Raw genomic sequence first — 17955 nt, 5'->3', positions numbered from 1 at the left:
GCCCATCCAGACTCCCCACCGGGTCTCCCTACCATGCCAGCCACGCTGTTTCAGCAGAAGGGAGTAAAACAACACCCTTTGGGCTAGGCCGCCCACTTCCTAAGGTTTAAAATGCTCTCAGCTTCCCCCCTTGTTCTGCCTCCGGCCCTGTGAGCTGCTCCCAGGACAGGGAGGCCTCAGGAGCGACCAGCCCCTTGGGGTTCTTAATCCCCAGGCCGGGGAGCAGAGCTCCTGGCTGTGACATCAGAGTCTGGGGGTGGCTAGAAGGTGGAGGTGGGAGGGGAGCCCCTGAGGGGGCTGGTTCCACATCTGAGAAAAGTGAGACCTCCCCAGACTGGGATGGAGAGGCCGCTCCAGCTCTGTGCGTAACAGGAGAGGGTGGCGGCCAGAGCCGAGCGGCAGGCCCCGCAGGCCCTGGCGACCCAGTCTCGCCATTTTCCCAATGGTGAGCTGAGTGTCGGACAACCGCCAGTTTTTCTTTCTCTTCTTGTTTTCCTAACCAGCAACAGAGCAACACACACACACACACACACACACACACACACACACACACACACTCTCTCTCTGCAGGACGATTTGCTTCCTAAATGCAGCCCCCGTGGAAACAGTGATTTCAGCATGTTTCTTGCTCTCCGCACACTCTCGCCGCCTGATGTCATGCGAATCTCGCTGGGAGCGCTGGCCCCGAGCTGATCGTGCTCTTTAATCACAATATCTATTTATATTAACGGCTCTGCCTTCCTGGCTGTCTGGCTTGGCGGGACGTTTTCAAGGCTGAGGGGGAAGAGCACTGCCTCGTTTAATCAAATCTGCCCTTTTTGGGAGGAGGCTGGTGCAGAAGGGCCGCTGCTCCTTGGGAAGGTCTATAAATACCCTCAGGCCGCCTGCCGACCCTCGGGGGAAGAGAGGCCACTCCCTGGCTCAGGGCTCCTGGCCAGACCAGTGACACCTTGCTATGTTCCCAGCCCTTGAAGAGGCTCAGTGACGCCCTCTGTCCCCCATAGTGGGGCTCCGTGGCACCTCATCAGTGGCTTCTGCCATCCTGAGCTTGGAAATGGCACCCTCCAGGGCAACTCCTGGTGTGTGTGGTGGGGGTGGCTCGGGGACCAGTGGCCATGCCTGGGCGAAGGGAGCCTGGGACCCTTGCTTCCCATCCACCCAGTCACATGAGAAAGGGATCCTGATGAAATGCTGGGGCTACAGAAAGGCCTCTGGGAGACTGACATCCCTGGAGAGGTGGGTCCCTGGTCCTATGATGGCTAACAGAGCTGGCAAAGGGAGCTGGCTTCCTGCAGGGGTTGGGAAAGGCCAAGCAGTCGACCACGAGCTGGACGCGGGACCAGCGCCTGGCGGAGTGTACCCATGCCCGCGGGATGCAGAGGGACCCTGGCCACTGTCTGCGCTGGTCAGCAGTTTCTTTTCCTGTAGAGTATGCATGTGGATTGTGTGTGTGTGCACATGCACACACACACACATACTCACTCTCAAGAAGTGCATTTTCCCTCACTAAGGGAGTGGGTGACCCAGGTGGGATGGGGGCTCAGTCACCTCTAGCAAGACAGCTGGAAGCCTAGACTCGGAGCAGTGGGCAGGAAGGGAGCACAGCCCCAGCTACTCAACAAAGGCCTGACCAGCCAGCGAGTATGGCCTCTTTGGGGGAGCAGTCCAGTCCTGTGAGACCCCCACATTGGTGAAACCACTGAGACCCAAGTCCTCAAGTTCCCCGAGTTAGCTCCTCCCACCCCAAACATTGATGTGCTGGGACCAGAGAGGTCCCAGGCCACCCAGCCTGGGGTCAGGCCCCTGGAGCTGCAGCGGGGCCTCGAAAGCCTTGTCACTTCACACTGCCAAGACTGTTTCCTTCTCTGTTACTTCCCTTCGGTTGGACACAGCGTGGTCCCTGCTCCATCAGGTTTTGTAAGGGTGCTGCAAACTCTAGTGTGTGAAATGACAGCTCAGCACAACCTCGTGTGGACAATGACTCAGCACAGTCTTATGTGAATGACCCTTAGTGTGATGCTGATGTGAAGGATGAGTCGGGACAATCTCGTGCGAATGCTGACTCAGCAGAATACTGGTGTGACCCATGAGTCAGGACAACACTGGTGAGTTAAGCTGGCCGATAAGTCAGCTCTGTGTTGGTGTGAACAGTGACTCAGCACAATCTCAAGTGAGATGACTTGGTGCAATGCTAGACAGAAGAACCTTCAGTATCTCCTGAACTCTGAGAAGTAGGGTCATGCTCCTGCATTGGCCCACTAGATTCCCAGGACCTAACTCTGTGACCTCTGACTCCTCTCCTATTACTTCCCTCCCCAGAACTTGGGTTACCCATAGACCATCCCACCTCCCAGCATATGGGCCAGATGACACCTACTTGGGCACCTGGAGAGCCTCCTGACCCTGCAGCCCTCCTGCCACCCTGGTGATGGCTTAGCTTCCGTCTCCTCCACTGGCAGGTCAACGGCATGTGGACAGGGGTCCAGTTATTCATGCCTGGCCCCTGCCACCCAGGTTAGCACGGGGATACAGCCTGGGGTCCCCAAAGGCTGCAGGTGGGTGGGAAGCACTGATATTATCACACCTGCTGGAGCTCTGGGCAGCCCGTGTGTGTGGGGAAGGGGAGGTGGGGAGGGAAAAGGTAAGTTGCTGGCTTCTCTGCAGGACCACAGGGATCTTCACTACCCACTGCCCACCTCCAGCCACTGGATGAGTGAGCCACAGGGAGGACCCAAGGGGCGCAGGAGGGGAAAGTGAGGCCAGAGCAAGATGGATCCCAGAATGAGAGGGTGCGAGGGAGCAGGGTAATGATAAAGTGGCACCAGGAGGCAGCCACCCCTGGGCAGAGGGATTGGCAGCTGCCACAAGTGTTTTCTGGACAGATGGGGTCCCACGAGCAGGGAAGAGCCTGAGGACTTCACCCCTTGGCTGACCCCCAAGCATTGCCCACCCTGGGCACGCGGGAGGGAGCTGGGCGGGGGCCAGGCGGGGGCCAGGCAGTGACCACTCACTCACATATAAAAGGTTTGACGGTGCTGTGGATGTGCTTGTGCTGCTTGAGGCCCGAGGAGGTGGCGAAGGTCTTCCCGCAGTCCGGGCAGGCGTGGGCCCGGGCGCCCACGTGCTGGGAGCGGATGTGCCGCTGTAGGTTGCTGGGGTCCGTGAACACCTGGGGACACAGACGCTGGTGCGTCACATTCTGTCGGTTGCTCCCTGTGGACCCCGGGTCAGGTCATGGGACGGGGGTCTCACTGGGCGCTCTGCCCACCGCCCTGAGCCTGGCCGGACAGGTCTCTGCTGGGGCAGTGACCCGCTGGATGGCCTTAGGTGGGCTGTCAGGCCTCCCTGGACTCTGGTTCTTCAATAATAATTCCCGACAGAACTGTGGCCCTGAGGGTGCTCCAGACAGGAGCTCAGAAGCTTTCTTAAGGTCCGGGTCTTTGACCCAGGAGTCTGTCCTGCCATGTAGGTGGGAACCCAAGAGGACCTGGGTCTGGCCCCCCTCTGCTTCCCCGCTGTGCAACCCTGCACACTTCCTGTCTTCCTCTCGAATGGCTCGGGGCCCATGGCTCCCACATGTGCTCTGCATCTTGGCATGGGCGGGGCCAGCGGGGCGAGCCCGCTTACCTTCACGCAGTTTTCACATTCGAAGCGCTTGCCGCTGTCGTGGGACATCTGGTGGCGGATGAGGTTGGACTTCCAGTTGAAGGCCTTGGGACACTGGTCACACTTGTACTCTCGCTCCTCCGTGTGGACGACCATGTGCTGCTCCAAGCTGCACACGGGAGACCAGGATCACCAGGGGCCCGGAGGGTAGGGCCTCATCCCCGCCCCTCAGAGTCCCTGCCACCTCCTGCTCCGAGAGCAGAGAGAGGCCTGGCAGCCAGTCTGTCTGCCTCCTGCCTGGACAGGGCAACTGGGTGGACCAGCAGACACGGCCTTCCCACGTCAGATGGCGGGGGGAAGCCAGGGCATGGATGGAGTTCGGGCCCTCACCCAAGACCACCCCCAGGCATCCAGAGCCAGGCGGGGCCCCAGCTCACACTTCTGTATTTCAAGACAAACTTCCCCTTGATGCTAACCTTGGGCCTAACAAAAAATGGGTCTAGAAACTTCCAACATTGCCACGAGTCCCAGAGGAGCCCCGGAGTGGGGGTGCGGCCCAGGAAACCCAAGGTCACCCCTCTAAGTGCCCAGAGCATGCCCCCTGGCCAAGCCAGACTGAAAGGCTGCCCACCATGCATACACCACGGGGGTGGCGGGAGTGAGCAAGGGGTCTCCAAGTGAGGTGTGATGGGAAGGCAGGCACAGCTGCAGGGAGGGGTGAACTTGGATGAACAGGCTGCCTGGAGCCCCCCACCCCACCTCGGGGGATGCCCCACTTCTCCTCCTGTCCCAGGTATGACCGTTAATCTTCATGAGCAAAGCAGCAATACATCACGGCCCGTTAATTACGGGGCCCAGCCATCCATTTAGATCAGAAACGCCTGGTTCTCCAGCACCCGGCAGATTGTATCTTTTCCCCTGTTGTTAATTGTGATTTATGTGTTTATGTAAAGAAAACACGGGTCCTCTTGAGCAGCGCTTACCGCCAAGGGCCTCGGTCGGGATTTGCCCAAACTCTTATTTTCTCAGTCATCCGTTCTGGGTGGAGGGTTTCCCGTCCCCAGGGGGCTGTGAGGGGATTGGCATTCAATTCCCCTCCATCCTACAGCCAGTTAGTGACCTGATGGGGTTTCACTCTGACTTTGCAGGGGCTGTCCCGGAGGAAATCCTCAGAGGCGGAGGACGGGCACAGGTTGTGAAGGTCTTCACCGGTCCCTGGAGCCCGGGGACTTTAGGGCCTGGTTCTCCCCACTGGGGTCCCCAGCTCCCAGGTCCTGACTCCTGCCTTGCCTTGGGGCCTGGGAGGCTGCGTCTAGCCATCGCATGGCTGGCTGGACATCTGTGCCCACATCCATGAAGTCTCCTGGGACAGGTGGGGGCTTCTATGGGACACAGAGGCTGGTACCTGGGGTGGGGGGTGAAGGGACCCCTGGGTGGCCACTTCCTGCCCACATCCACTGTCTGGGAAGGAGTCTGCATGTGTCCAGAGGGTCAGGCCACTCCAGAACCCCTTGGGCAGCGTCCCCCAGCCTGGCCCTGGACCTCATCTTGGAAATGGTGCTGGGGCTTGACCCTTGCATATCTGGGGGCCTGGCCTGCGTTCCTGACTTCCTTCAAGTCTGTCCCCACAGCTCAGCCCTGGTGACATGATGGGGGGTTGCAGCAGTGGCTCTAGTGGGTGCCTTGAGGATTCTCTGTGGGTGGGGAAGCTCTGACCAGGAGCCAGGCCCTTAGGGTCAGGGTGTGAGCTGTGACCTCCAACTGCCAGCTCGTGGGCCTGCATTGTCCCCAAGAGCAGATGATTGGGCCGGGTTCCTGCCCCAAAGGCATATCTCCATGCTCTATGGAGCCTTGGGTTTCTCAGCCTGGGCAGGCTGGAGGGCCCAAGGCTGACCTCTGCCCTTCTCAGGGCTCCCCCTGTGCTCCCAGGGCCAACTGACCCAGCTGTCCGTGATGCTCCTGGGGGGTGGGGGAGGCGGGCAGGGGGGGTGGAGCTGCACCTGTACTTGGTGGGGAACATCCGCTCGCAGTCCTTGCACTCGTGGGCCTGCCCGTCACTGCCGCCACCGCCCAGGCCCTCAGGCTTGAGCTCCTCAGCCAGGCCCTCGTAGAGTGCGGCCCCCACTGAGCTGCACGCGTACTTCTTGTGGCGCCGCAGGTCCAGCTTGGAGGGGAAGAGCTCGTCACACGCGTCACAGCGGAACGTGGGCTCCTCTGCAGGGGAGAGAGGACCAGCGTGGGGAGGCGCCCAGGACCCACCCCAGGCCCACCCAGGCCCAGGGGCTGCAGGGGGTGCGGGGAGCCCGCAGGCCTGCCCCCCAGGCTCCGGCATCCTTCCTGCTCATGTCCTGTGCTGAGAGAGGCTGCCCCGGGGACCCGGAGGGACCCTAGACTCCACCATAAGAAATTCTGAGGAGTGTTGGGCCCCGTGCCGGCCGGGAGCAGAGAAGGAAGTCAGGCTAAGTGCTTTGTGTATGAATTAGGAGGAGAGACGGCTGGGCTCTGGTGCATATCATAAATGATTGTCAAGGTCAAACAAATAAAAAGGAGGCGGCTACTATGAAGTTTACGAGGCAGCATCCTGCGGACCCTGCCAAGCCAGACAGCTTGGAGCTGTGAGTCCCGCGGAACGACCTCCGAGCCATTCTCCACCCGTGGCTGCCTGGACCCAGCTTCTCCCCAGAGCGGGGGCCCCCTCTTCCCTGCCGAGGACCACCCCATGTCCCCCAGGTCTGGATAGCGGACCCGCACAAATGAATCAAAAGGTGTTCTTGTGAGTGGCTGTGTGAACGTGTGTGCTCCTTGTGCACAGGTACGCAGCAGTGTGTGAACATGGGTGGATACTCCAGCATGTCTGCCGCCTTCTCGGGGCAATTTTGCACGGGTGTGCAAGCATTTTTGTGCATTTGTGCTCATGTTTGTGCTGGTGTCATGTGTACTCCTGTGTATGTGTGCATGTATTTCTCTCTGTGCCTAGTATGAAAATTTGTATGTCTGCATAGCTTCACACTTGTACGCCTGCATTTGTGCATGTTTGTGTGTTCATGTTGTGTGCTTACTTGGCACATGTGAATGGATGTGTTTCTGTGCATGCATATGTGTTATGTGTGCACACATGCGTGCATGTTAAGTGTACACATTTGTGTGCATGACCGCCCATGAGTTAGTGTGTTGGGTGTGCATGTGTATTCGTGAGTGCATGCACATTTGTGGGTGAATACACACTTGTATGCACACGTTTGTGTCTCTGAATGTGTGTATGAGTTGTGATTGTATTTGTGCATGTTTTAGTGTGTTGGTGTGAATCTGTGTGGGCATGTGTGCATTTATGTGTGAGTGTGCATGTGCACATGATCAAGGACCTCTGGGTCCCACAGTGGGCAGAGCCTTGACCTTGGGCTGGATGCTAACTGGAAGGGCCTGACCCTGAGGGGTACAGAAGCCAGGGAGGTGGGGACATGGAGGGAGGTGGGGGACTGCCTCCTGCCCCCTCCTTGTGGCAGAAGGGCCACCATCAATGTCCCAGATTGCTGAGGAGGGAGGGGTGGCTAGGCAACATGAGCCTGTGGCCAGGGTTTGGGGGAAAGAGAGGGGTGGACTACAGGCAGGGAGGCCTCCTCAAGACTGGAAGCTTCCCTGGGCGTGAGGGCAGACCCACTGCTCCCACAGACCCCTGAGGACAGGGTCTGGCCACACCCGGCACCCCCACCGGTGGGCGCCCAAGTTCCCATGCCCAAAGGAGACACTCCTGTGGGATCCAGCCCTGAGATGCCCCTGGCTGAGCCCCCGGGCCTTGGACAACACCCTGGGATGCACGGGGAGGCAGCTGTCACCTTCCTTGGGAGCCTGGGGGACATGCATGTGTTGGGGGAGCCAGGCCTGGTGCTGACCAGACGTAAACAAGTCCTGGTGTCCCAGCCCACTGGCCAACGTGAGGCGGCTGTCAGGAACGGTCTTGCTCGCGGGAAATCAAGAACAAGACAAGGAAGCAGCGCCTGCTTAGAGTCTGTGGAATCTGGGGACAATGCCCAGTCCTGCTCTGTGTGTGGGGACCTGAGCTTAGCTAGGAGCTTGGAAGGCTGTGCCCCGACCCCTGGACCTGCCCCAGACACAGGCCGAGACATAGGATGGACTGCAGGAGGCCAGAGAGCCAGCAGGTCCTCACCAACCACGGAAGCCTGGGCAGAGGAGGCAGGGACAGCGGCCGCACAGCTGACCCTTGAGCCAGCATCCGCGAACACAAGACCTGTAGCAGCCTGGTGTCCCTGCCACCGGGCAGCACTGCCGGCCAGAAGGAAAGGGGTGCATTGTGGCTGTCTGGAGAGCTAAGTCAGAGAAGATTCTAAGATGAAGCCCATCAAGGCCCTGGGCTGGTCCTTGGTGCCACAGTGGCGCCCCAAACACGATCCCATGAGGGGTCAGGTGGGCAAGAAAGACACACACGGCAGAATAGCCACTGGCAGGTCTGTGAGATGTTGCCTCGAAAACAGGAGGGAGGGGACTTCCCTGGTGGTCCAGCGGCTAAGATTCTGCGCTCCGAGTGCAGGGGGGCTGGGTTCAATTCCTGGTCAGGGAAGTAGATCCCACATACCACAACTAAAAATTCTATGTGCTGCAACTAAGACCCGGCACAGCCAAATAAATAAATAAATATTTAAAACAGCAACAACAAATAAAAATAAAGCAGAAGGGAGCCTGGATGCTGCTTCAGGTAAGTGTCCACTGTGAGCTTAGCACCTGCGGTGGGGCGCCTCCACGTGGCCGGCTTGGTGCCCGGGAACGTTATCATGTTTCCTCCCCCGAGCCTCGCATCAGGCCGCAGGTTTTATCACTGGTACACGGAGGCCCGGGGAGGCCGCCGGGCTCGCCCGGGGCATCCGGAGGTGAAGTGGCAGAGCTGGTACCCACCCTTCTCTCTGCTGGGTGCCTGGGGGCAGGCGGCTGAGTCCCAGTTTCCCGCTGAGGGTATAAGAAAGGCACCCTGTGTGGTATGTGCATGGGGCGCGATGTCAGTGCCCACCCCCCCACAATCCCCCACAGGGCTTCCCTGTCCTTAGAAACATGGGGTCCTTCCCACTGGAATCAAGAACACCATCTTAGAATACAACCGGATGCCCAGGCCCCACAAAACCGCTGCTGTGGGTTTGCTCTGACTTCCTGGGCTGGAATGAGGCTGAAAGGGGCCCTCCCACCAGCATTACGAGGAAGTGAGAAATGTCAATTCGCATCTTACTCTTTCGTGCTAAGCGTGCTAAGTCGCTTCAGTCATGTCCGACTCTTTGTGACCCACATGGACTGTAGCCTGCCAGGTTCCTCTGTCCATGGAGATTCTCCAGGCAAGAACACTGGAGTGAGTTGCCATGCCCTCCTCCAGGAGATCTTCCCAACCCAGGGATTGAACTTGTGTCTCTTGCATTGACGGGCAGGTTCTTTACCACTAACATCACTCTTTCTGGGCCCAAAACAGTCACTGAAGTTGAAATTTGAAAAGAAAAGAAGGGCCAACCCCACCTTTTCATAGCACTGACCAACTCATGTTTCAGCTTGGATCTGGAATTTGGATTTATAATGAAAATTCAGCCTGCATCTCACTTCAAAGGCATTGGAGGGTGTCCTGGAGGTGATGGAACCAGTGATGGAGGGTGCCCCCCCTTCCAAGTCCCCATCCCACCAGGGACCCAAGTTTGTTCCTGTCGAAGGACAGAGGCTGGAACAGGACACATCCAAGCCTTGCCCACTCATGCCATGGTGTGGACAGGTGCCCCTCATCTTCCACACAGGTAAAGTTGGCATCGAATACACACCTAGGGCAAGCTGGATGGGGCAAGAAAGATGCGCCTGGACTGGATGGTTTTCACTTTCCCAGCACAAGCAACTCCAATTAAAAGAAACACTAGAGTATGTCACACTCTGTATTATGCTACATTGTGCTGTATTATGTTATATCTGTCTATCTCATGCTTTATACAAATACTCTGCATCCTCTTGACCTTTTCTGGAGAGGGGGAAAAGTTAGCAATTTTGAGCCTTTCTCAAAAGAAAGGCATATTTGAATGGAAATGATTTTCTTTATTTTCTCCCAAGAGCAAGAAGTTCTCTTGAAAGAGAAATCTTTCCCCTCTCTACTGAAAAGAGTAAAAACAAAATAAAAAGTTCCTGGAACTAATGAACCTGAAAGTGGCTTCCCTCTGCTCTGAGTCACTTGTAGGAAAATTGGAATTGAATTTCTTTACAAAGCTGCAGCTTTGGAAGAGTGCTGTCAGTCCCAGGTCCACAGGGTTGGGGCCGCTCCCCGCAGTGAACTGGCAGAGCAGGTCCCCCTGCCCTCCCTTCTTCCATGATACCTGGAGGTCATCCTGCCAGAGCCCCTGCCCCCAACAAGAGCAGGCAGCATTGTGACTCAGAACTGAGCTCTCCTCATCTAAACCCGGGGAGGGGGGCTGTGGGCCGGGGCAAATGCTCTGACTTCCGCCCAAATCCAACTAAACTGAGACCATGCTGGCCTGATGTCTTGTGTGTCGAGTCTGAGCCTTGCGTCTGTCTGAAGTTCCCTCGGCAACTTTTCGCGGCAAAGCAGGAATGTAACAGAAAAATAAATCAGTGCCTAATGGCTTCAGGGAACCCAGGGGGACACAATTATGTGGCATCTACATGCTAATCTACAGACTGGAGGCTCAAAAGCCCTCAAGAGCCCACTCCAAGTTCCTGCCGTGATAAGGGGCCCTGCATTCACTGGGACTGGGATAAAAGATTTTTTATGATAATTATCTTAGTGAGGAACATTTTTACATTTTCTTTCTGTGCGATTCAGAGTTAACTGAGGAGGGGTGGCTGTTGGGAGGTGAAGGAGTGATCCTGACAGCCAAGGGTATGAAAAGTCAAATATTTGACGTTGGACTATTATGTGTGGAAAGCAATTAGCCCACAGATGTTTGATAAATTAGGAAAATGCAGACCCAAGTTATTTAAGACCAGGCATTAGAAGAGGGCCAGGAATCAAGGTTTCTATAACCTTTCAGAAGAAAGACCGGTCATCATACAAACAAAACCCCATAGCCCAGCGTGGTCGAATTTATCTTTCTGAGTACATTATCTAAGATTCACAGGTCTTTTCAACAATTATTTTAAGAAAAATGAGACCATCCCCCTGATACCCAGAGCTTAGCCACCTACTTCCTTTTCTCGAATGGCTGATTAAAACCAAAGTCTAGAGGAAAGGGTGGGTCGACTCTATTTTATAGAATTGTCCTTCTCTAGAGAGAGCCTTTGGAAGAACTCACGGGTGCAAAGTGCTGCCCCACAAAGGTGGGCCACGCTTGAGGACCGAGAAGGTCACCCTGCTCCCGGGGGCTTCCTGCTAATTCCGACGCCTAGCTCCCTGGCCCAGTCAACCGTACTCCCAGGCCGTGACACTGGAGCAGTTCCTTAGAGAAACTTGCAGTTAGTGGCATTAATCATTAAGCCTTGGAGTATTTGTGTGTGTGTGGTGGGGGGGGGGGGCTGTGGGGGAAGAAGGACAGGAAGGGAAAAGCCAGCCTCCCCCTTTCTCTAGCAGGAATGAAATAATCAGCACCAGAGACGGTGAGAAGCAGAGGCTGCCTTCGGCTCGCTTGTGGGGTCTCACGCAGAGAAGAGATGCCATCTATTCACCCACGGCACATAGGGAGTTAACTGACCAGCCTCGTTGCCAAGCAGCTTCCTCCAACTGACTTTTCCTCTGCCACTTAAAAATGGTTCCAGGATCCCAAGGTGAATGGGCACACTGCTTAACAATGTGGATGGAGGAATAGAAATCTGGATTTCAGAAATCTGAGCCTGTATGAGACTGGGCTTTTCTCGAGCATCATCAGAGTTGTGCCTAGGTGTGGATGAACAAGGAATGGAAGCGTGTCTACTGGACACATACTGTGTGACCAGCCTAGAGGAAAGGACACTGGAGACGCTTCCTGCAGTCCTGTTGGAAGAGCTTGCTTAGAGGGGTCCTCTGAAGCCCCAATATTCCCTCTCACCAAATAAACTTCCCTTAACCTTTCTCTTGGAGAAGGCAATGGCACCCCACTCCAACACTCTTGCCTGGAAAATCCCATGGACAGAGATGCCTGGTGGGCTGCAGTCCATGGGGTCACTGAAGGTCGGACACGACTGAGCGACTTCACTTTCACTTTTCACTTTCATGCATTGGAGAAAGAAATGGCAACCCACTCCAGTGTTCTTGCTTGGAGAATCCCAGGAATGGGGGAGCCTGGTGGGCTGCCGTCTATGGGGTCGCACAGAGTCGGACACGACTGAAGCGACAGCAGCAGCAGCAGCAGCAGCAAGCTTTCTCTGGGAATTTTTGCTTTTAACTACAAGTGGTCATTGCTTTCAAACACATGGATGGCATCACTGCACTCTCTTAACTGAGACTGAGACTCTCCTCTGGCACAGAGCTCTAGGGGGTGAATGTTTCCAAGCTGTGAAATGGGTCTTTTTGTTTAAGTCTTGCAGGGAGTATACTGCTGCTGCTAATGATAATTATACAGTTTAAAAAGAGCCCCTAGGACTCTCCCACTACAGAGATGTCAGGCAGCATGTCGTGTTGTCGCAAGTCCTGTCTGAACTCAGGCTGTGGCCCCCGTAACACAAGGAAGGAGAAAGCAAAGTGCTCAGGTTGAGAAGTTGTTGGGAGGAATTGGTTCTGCCCATCTGGGGCCTGGGGGCTGGACCATGGGCAGCAGCTGGGGAACCCCAAGTGATGGAGCACCAGGCCTCTGCTCCTGTGGGTGGGGGCTTACCATCCAGGCTGGGAGGCACCGCCCCCAGAGAGTAGGCGCCTTCTTTCACATGGACCAGCAGCTCTTCTCCTGGCTCAATGTCCTTAATGACTTTATAATAAATCTAGGATGGAGAAACCAGAGAGAAAGGGTCAGCATTGTCGGCCTGGCTGCTTTAAAAGCCACATCGTGCACACCCGGCCCGCACGCCATTGACACTGCTCATTGGGGAGCCTGCCCCGCTGGGCCCTTGACCTGCCTTCTAATTGCTGCTAAGAGGTTCCCCTTTGGAACTTGGCAGGATACTCACAGGAGGACTAGAGTCTATTTTTAGCTAGTTTGATCCAGATTTTGGATAAAGGGGGTGCAAAAGGAAATGGGTGAGGATTAGCCCCGAAGTTCCCGAGCAGGGCGGGTCCTAGCAGGAAATATCAGGTAGTGAGAGCGGCTCCTTTCATCAGAAGTGGAGCCTGGTTCCTTTTGTCAATATGTATGTAAGACACTCTCTGCTGTCTGGGGCCGGGGTGGGGTCTTCACCCTTGAATGTGGGTTTGGATGTTTATGAAAGTGACCATGAAGACAGACAGCGGTCCCGTGTGCCAGGTCGGCAGGTGTGAGTCTCAGATGAGTGTGCATGTCTCCCACAGAGGGAGGTAGAGGGGAGCCCGCGCCAGCTACAAGCTTGGTCCAGCAGCTGTGGGTGCCTGAGATCAGGGATAGCTTGAAAACAGAGAGGGGTCAGGTGGGTCTCGGGGTAGAGTGTGTAGCCTGAAGCAAGCTCTGACTGGACGAGCGTCCAGCGTCAATACTCTGAGCAGCCCCGTAGCTTGCCAAGGTGTCCCCTGAAAAAGCACCAGCTGCAAGGTGGGTGGTGGCCATGATCTGGAAAACTCCAGCTACTCAGGAGGGCAGCATGACCAGCGTCGTCTGGGATGAGGCCCAGGGACCAGGCTCCAACAGCCTGGGAGGCTCTGGGAGAGACTGAGGCCTTCCTTGCCTTTGCCAGCCCCTGCCCAGGGCCCCTGCCCTCCCTGGATCCCAGGGAACCAGCTCCTCTGGGTGGGGTGCCCACTCTCATGAGGGCAGCGCTGACGCCAGGAACCCTGAATCTTAAATCTGGAAATGCCAGACGGCAGGCTGCACTTCTGTTAGACCAGTCCACTGCCTCCCACGCCACTCCCTCGACATCGCAGTCCAGGGCGTGCCATGTCCGGTTTCTCTTCAGAGCACAGTAACCAAGGCACTTCCAGGAGTGCTAAGGCTTGGTCACAGGACTGGCTGGGAGGCCAGGGAAGGATCTGAGGCCAGTCCATCTGCCTGGGGAGACCTGGGGGGCGGAGGCTTCTCCAGGCCATTCCTGCCTGAGGTTCTTCAGCAGCTTCTGGAGGTTGGGCGTTGGGCTGGGCACGGTTCAGGTACCGGGGGGCTGACCTGGGCACTGCCCGCTCACCTCCCCCCATGCCCCGGGGAGACATCTGGAAGGCTGAGTTTGCCCCCTTTTGTGGGGCCCTTTTCCCTTCTCCCTAGTCCAAGTCCAGCTGTGGATGCCCTCACAGATCACCAGTTTCAACTAACTCCAGAATGACACCAATGTGCTCTCAAAGGGACAAAGAGCCACATGGTGTCCCCAAATTCCCTGCTGAACATGTGGATGGTGGAATGTAACCCGTAGAAGGACACATGTACAGACATCTTAACAATACATACTTGCTAGTAATTTCATTTGGCAACTATTCCCTGGCACGTCGCTAAAATAAGGATGAGATTTTTAAAATGGAGACTAAGCTTCCCAGGTGGCACAGTGGTAAAGAATCTTTCTGCCAGTGCAGAAGACACAGATGTGGGTTCAATCTCTGGGTTGGGAAGATCCCCTGGAGTAGGAAGTGGCACCCCACTCCAGTATTCTTGCTTGGGAAATCCCATGGACAGTGGAGCCTGGTGGACTCCAGTCCCTGGGGCCACAAAGCATCGGACACGACTGAGCACAGCACAGAAACTGTACCATATTACCTTCTGTAGTTAAATCAATTGCTATTAAACTCCCAGTTTTGTATTGTTTTATCTAAAATATTACACAGTGCTCACAGACTTAGAGAAAGAACTTATGGTGTTCAGGGGTGAAGGAGGGGGGAAAGGGATAGTTAGGGAACTTGGGATGGACATGCACACACTGCTAACTTTAAAATGGATAACCAGTAAGGTCCTATTGTACATACAGCACATGGAACTCTGCTCAACTGTCACCTGGCAGCCTGGCTGGGAGGAGAGTTTAGGGGAGAATGGATATATGTGTATGTATGGCTGAATCCCTTCACTGTCCACCTGAACCTATCACAACATTGTTAATTGGCTAGACTCCAATACAAAATATAAAGTTTAAAAGAAATTACACAGTGGCTGAAATAATTGTTTGTTTTTAAAGTCAGACTCCAGCCACTGTATTTTAGAATCAGACCCGAAGTGCATCTCATGCTGGAACAAAGCCGAGATGAGCCCTTGACCCATCCCACCTCTGGGAGTCACGGCTTATTAATACACAGGCGTAATCGCACTCTCATCCCAGCGGTGAGTCAGCGCATCCAGCAAGTGCAGGCTTAATGCGCCCGCCGGCCGCTGTGTTGCTGCGTGCAGGCTGGCGCCGGCCGACGGCCGGTGGCTTCCCGAGGGTCTCCGTTAGAGGGCAATGTGGACCCGCCCGCAGCATCCTCCCCGGCTAGGCCTGCGCCCCGTGAGGGCCGGGAACATGAGAGGCCGACGGCGCGCTCTGACCTGTGTCCCCAGATGCTGGACTTCTGCTCCCGCCGGGCTTCCGGGGCTGACGCGGCTCACCGCCCCGCCTCGGCCTCCGGCTCTGCGTCCCCCTCCGACCCCTTTTGAGGGCCACCCACCCTTCCAGGACCCGTAATCCCCCCTCCCGGGGGACCCCACCCGCCTTCTAGGATCGCTGGACTCCCTCCCCTCCCTGCCCCGAACCCCTCCAAGAGCCCGGGACCTGCAGACATCCCCCTCCCACCTCCGAACTGGGAGTCTACTCCGGTCTCATCCCCAACGCCTTTCGCCTCCTGCCCGCCCTCCAGGACTTCCAGATCTTCTGAGACGCCCTCTAGCTCCTCTCTCCCACCCCACTGTGCACCCCTACCCCGTCCCAGCTCCGAGAGCTGCGGACTCAGTCCTCGGACCCCCTTGGAGGGAACCGACCCTTCCCAGCCGGTGGGGTCTAGCGCGCCGGAAAGAAAAGCAGTTCCGTGTGCGGCGGGCGCCCCCTACCCAGTCCCGCTCCTCGGGACAGACGGTGGCCCCGGCGCCTGGAGGGGGCGCGAGCGCCGGACACGCAGCGGGCGAGCAGTCGGCCCGGGCCGCCGGGACTAGAGCGGCTAGACTGAGTTAATAGCTATTAGAGTTGATCGCAGAGCCTGCGGCCGGACTAGCGGCAGCGGGTGTCCCCGACCTGCCTCCACCTGGAGGAAGGGGCGCAGCTGCGAACGGGGAAAGCGCACGAACTTTTCAAAACTCAGCCGGTCCGCCTTGCCTTGGCTAAGAGCACCGTGCTCCGCGGATCCGCCCTGGAACACACAAAGGCGGCAGGCACTTTTACGACCTGTTCCCAGCAGCACAAAGGCCTTATCTTCCTGGTCTGCGGGGTCGGGTGACTTCCTGGGACTAAGGCGGGGCTTAGGTGGGACTGAGTCTCCTGACTGCTAGGGCACAAGCTGTGCAGTTACTGTGCCGCCGGCCCCTTCCCTTCTCTGCCGGTGATAAATTATTACTCTGTGTGTGCTTAGTTGTGTCCGACTCCTTTTCCACCCCATGGACTGTAGCCCGCCAGGCTCCTCTGTCTGTGGGATTTTCCAGGCAAGAATACTGGAGTGGGTTGCCATTTCCTCCTCTAGGGGATCTTCTTGACCCAGGGATCAACCTCACGTCTCCCGCATCCTCTGCATTGGCAGGCAGATTCTTTACCACTGAGCCACCTGGAAACCAAATTATTATTGCAGTCCCTTAAACATTCCTGAAGTTGGTTTATCCCCAGCCTTTCATTGTGTGCCCCTTGGTGGGACATATTCAGACCCCAGGGTTAACTGGGCTTCAAGGATGGGCTGAGTCTTAAGGATTTTCACAAGAGGGAAACAGAAGCCTATGCCCCCAGGAAGAAAGAACACTGGTCTCTGATACTCTGCTTCCCAGGCTCAGAGCAGACCTGCCTTTGTTTACAGGTTGGCATCTGGGTACCCAGGCTTGTCTCTGAACAGTGGCGTCCCCAGCACCGTGTAACCGTCTCGGTCCTTGGATCGTGTGGCAAGGCGGAATTTTCTGTCTGGTTTCAGAGTCTGAGAGCGGAGGAAACCACAGCAACAGCTGACTTTACTAGCGCCAATAAATGTCTGCTCTAAACGGCTTTAAAAAATAACAATGCCAAACAGAACTGATCCCGAGTTAAGACCTTGTTCAGCATCTCAGTTCTCTTTGCAACGGCGAGACCTGATTGAACATGGGCGGCCGACACCAACAAGGGGGCCTTGGGATTCTAACTGTGTTTAGCCTGACCCTTTTACAATCTCTGGACACAAAGAGACGGCTCCTTGTAGGTGAACGGAGCTGGGACAAATACATGGCCACGTTCTCAACAAAAGACAGAAATTGACGGAGAAAAACTGGATTCAGTATGGGCCACGTTCATAAGAAAATGAACATCATTTTCTTTTCTTCCAACAACATTCTTTAAGACAAAGAAATATTTCAAATCGATAATGGCAGACAGTTTGGGTGTATTTTCTCCTTAGTGTTCCTTAAGTTTGTTTTTAATACCAAGTCAGTTTTGCAAGAACAGGTACTATTTTCAAACACAAAGACTTTAAGTTCCACAATTTTCATTCCACCTTAATCTTAGAATTTTAAAATTTAAGTAGGTGAAAAACTCCATCTGACCTACACTGGGTAGAAAGGACTAGATTGCAGACCACCAGCCAGTATATTGAATACAGGCCACAGCTCTCCCCTTCCAGGAGCAAATGAAAATCATGAAAGTGATAAGCGAACTGCCCTTTGTTTCCACCCCCACTCCACTCCCCACCCCCGATCAGTTTGAGAAACTTTAAAGGCGTATTTGAGTAATATATAGGTGCTTATCTTAAAAAAAAAAAAATTAAGCGCTCTCCTTCCTGGATTTCGGAATTCACTTGTGCTTGAATTTGTGAAGGCTTTCGCATGGCATACAAGGGGCTTTTCATGAGAGAAGCACACAGCAAGGGGAATTTGAATTGCTCCGAGATCTTGCTGAATAGCAAATTCACCCAGTTGCCAGTCTGCCTTCAGAGGGAGGACGCTGGACCGAGGGTTATCCCTGGGCATTTTTCCGGGCTCCGCAAGGTGGTGAGGCCGGCACTCTTACTGCCTCAAGACCTTGGTAGGCGTCACCGTGTTTCCTCACTGCTTGCTGTCTCCAAACGCCGACCCTCTCTCGCGGAGAAAGTTGTGGATACCAGAGACCTGAGGCTGGCACAGGGGTTAGCTTTGGATTTTAAGAAACAGCCCAGGTGATGCTCCAGAATGAAGCTGGGAAGCAAGTGTTTGGAGCTGCTGAGAGTGTGGGCAGGTC

At 55.6% G+C, this 17955-nt stretch overlaps 1 protein-coding gene across 3 annotated transcripts in view; it reads right to left on the bottom strand.

The window, feature by feature from the left end:
* The window catches only part of PRDM16 (PR/SET domain 16), a 340177-nt gene that overhangs the window by 31003 nt on the left and 291219 nt on the right, over positions 1-17955 (bottom strand). For all 3 annotated transcript variants that reach the window (XM_070385088.1, XM_070385089.1, XM_070385091.1), the window contains exons 5-8: positions 12381-12483; positions 5607-5820; positions 3628-3775; positions 3016-3169 (exon numbers count right to left, since the gene is read on the bottom strand). In XM_070385088.1, the coding sequence (XP_070241189.1) occupies positions 3016-3169; positions 3628-3775; positions 5607-5820; positions 12381-12483 (619 nt within the window). The remainder of the gene's footprint in view (positions 1-3015; positions 3170-3627; positions 3776-5606; positions 5821-12380; positions 12484-17955) is intronic.

This window comes from Bos mutus, chromosome 16 (genome assembly GCF_027580195.1).
Source record: "Bos mutus isolate GX-2022 chromosome 16, NWIPB_WYAK_1.1, whole genome shotgun sequence".
NCBI lineage: Eukaryota > Metazoa > Chordata > Mammalia > Artiodactyla > Bovidae > Bos > Bos mutus.
The sequence above is the reverse complement of the archived record's forward strand: the minus strand, read 5'-3'. Positions and strand labels throughout refer to the sequence as shown.